Source organism: Bison bison, unplaced genomic scaffold (genome assembly GCF_000754665.1).
Source record: "Bison bison bison isolate TAMUID 2011002044 unplaced genomic scaffold, Bison_UMD1.0 scf7180017864248, whole genome shotgun sequence".
NCBI classification, from domain to species: Eukaryota; Metazoa; Chordata; class Mammalia; order Artiodactyla; family Bovidae; genus Bison; species Bison bison.
Window position 1 is genome coordinate 1,869,254 of NW_011494820.1, and position 1,839 is coordinate 1,871,092.

Here is a 1,839-nt window from a genome sequence, read left to right on the forward strand (position 1 = left end):
GGCACGGTGGGGGCAGTGGCATTTGTGAGCCGAGCTGGAGGCGTGGCCTGGGCAGGGCCAGTAGCTTGTATGGGCATGGCCAGGCCTGAGGCGGGGCCTGGAGCTCATTCTATCCTTGCGGGGGGGCCTCCCACCTCCTCTCAGGCGACGGCGTGGGTGACGCGTGCCAGGGCGACTTTGATGCGGACAAGGTGGTAGACAAGATCGATGTGTGTCCGGAGAACGCTGAGGTCACCCTCACCGACTTCCGGGCCTTCCAGACGGTCGTGCTGGACCCCGAGGGCGACGCACAGATAGACCCTAACTGGGTGGTGCTCAACCAGGTGGGGGCGGGGACGAGGCGGGAAGTAGGGGGAGCCCAGGACCACCACAGCGGGTCCTAAACTGGGGGCAGGGAGCCCAGTCCTTCTGGCCTGACGCCCTTCTTCCTTTGAACCTCACCAGGGTATGGAGATCGTACAGACGATGAACAGCGACCCAGGCCTGGCTGTGGGTGAGACGCGGGGGTGGCCAAGCCATGCAGGGAGCTGCTCGGGGGGCGGGGCCGGAGGAGAGGCGGGACAGGGGCGGGCCTGGACTCGGGAAAGGCGGAGCCAGGTTAGGTGGGCTGGACTCTGGGCTTGGGCATTCTGTACTCCGAAGGGGCAAGGTTCAGGGACGGATCCGGATCCCGGTAGGCCAGAGGCTAGCGTGCCTTCCTCTCCCCAGGTTACACGGCCTTCAATGGCGTGGATTTCGAAGGCACGTTCCACGTGAACACTGCCACGGATGACGACTACGCTGGTTTCATCTTTGGCTACCAGGACAGCTCCAGCTTCTATGTGGTCATGTGGAAGCAGATGGAGCAGACGTACTGGCAGGCGAACCCCTTCCGTGCGGTGGCAGAGCCCGGCATCCAGCTCAAGGTGCCAGGCCCTTCCTGAGCGCTTGGTTTCAGCGCCTTCTCTGAGGCCCCCTACCCTTCCACAGACCCACAAGCCTTGCAGTCCCCTGCATTATCCTACGGACCTCAAAGGCTTTCTACCGAAATCCTCCCAGTTCCTCCCACAGGCCCTCAAACATTCCCCCAGGATCCCCTGGTCTTCCTGTGGGCACCCAAACCCCCTCACAGAGCCCCAAGCTTTCTCTCAGGTTCTAAATCCTCCTGCAGACCCCCTAGAATAGATGCGCTCAGGCATGTCCGACTCTTTGCAACCCCATGGACTGTAGCCTGCCAGGCTCCTCTGTCATAGGATTCTCCAGGCAAGAATACTGGAGTGGGGTGCCATGCCCTCCTCCAGGGGATCTTCCAGACCCAGGGATGGAACCCCCATCTCTTGCATCTCCTCCATTGCAGGCGGGTTCTTTACTACTAGCGCCACCCGGACCCCAGTATTTCACTGAAACCCTGAAATTCCCTAAGTCCTCTAGACTCTAGTTTATCCTACCAACCACTGCTGCCCCCTATAACCTACCTGTAAACCTCCATGTGGCCAAGGCTTCCTTGAGGGTCTCCCATCCAGGCATACCAGGGGCCCCCACCACTCCTCTATGACTCAAAGCTCCTTGCCCGTCTGGGGGCCTTGGTGGCCTGTATGGTCCCTGACCCCACACCCCTCTTCCTGGATGTGGTAGGCCGTGAAGTCCTCCACAGGCCCTGGGGAGCAGCTTCGGAACGCACTGTGGCACACAGGGGACACAGCGTCACAGGTGCGGCTGCTGTGGAAGGATCCCCGGAACGTGGGCTGGAAGGACAAGACATCCTACCGCTGGTTCCTGCAGCACCGGCCCCAAGTGGGCTATATTAGGTGGGAACCCACCCTCCGCCAAGGGGCCCAGAGTCCCTGCTCATTCCTGGCT

At 61.6% G+C, this 1,839-nt stretch overlaps 1 protein-coding gene across 1 annotated transcript in view; it reads left to right on the forward strand.

Moving 5' to 3' along the window:
- COMP (cartilage oligomeric matrix protein) overlaps positions 1-1,839 on the forward strand; it is a 13,429-nt gene that overhangs the window by 6,065 nt on the left and 5,525 nt on the right. Inside the window, exons 17-20 of the mRNA XM_010847301.1 lie at positions 145-323; positions 445-493; positions 709-905; positions 1,615-1,787. Of these exons, the coding sequence (XP_010845603.1) occupies positions 145-323; positions 445-493; positions 709-905; positions 1,615-1,787 (598 nt within the window). The remainder of the gene's footprint in view (positions 1-144; positions 324-444; positions 494-708; positions 906-1,614; positions 1,788-1,839) is intronic.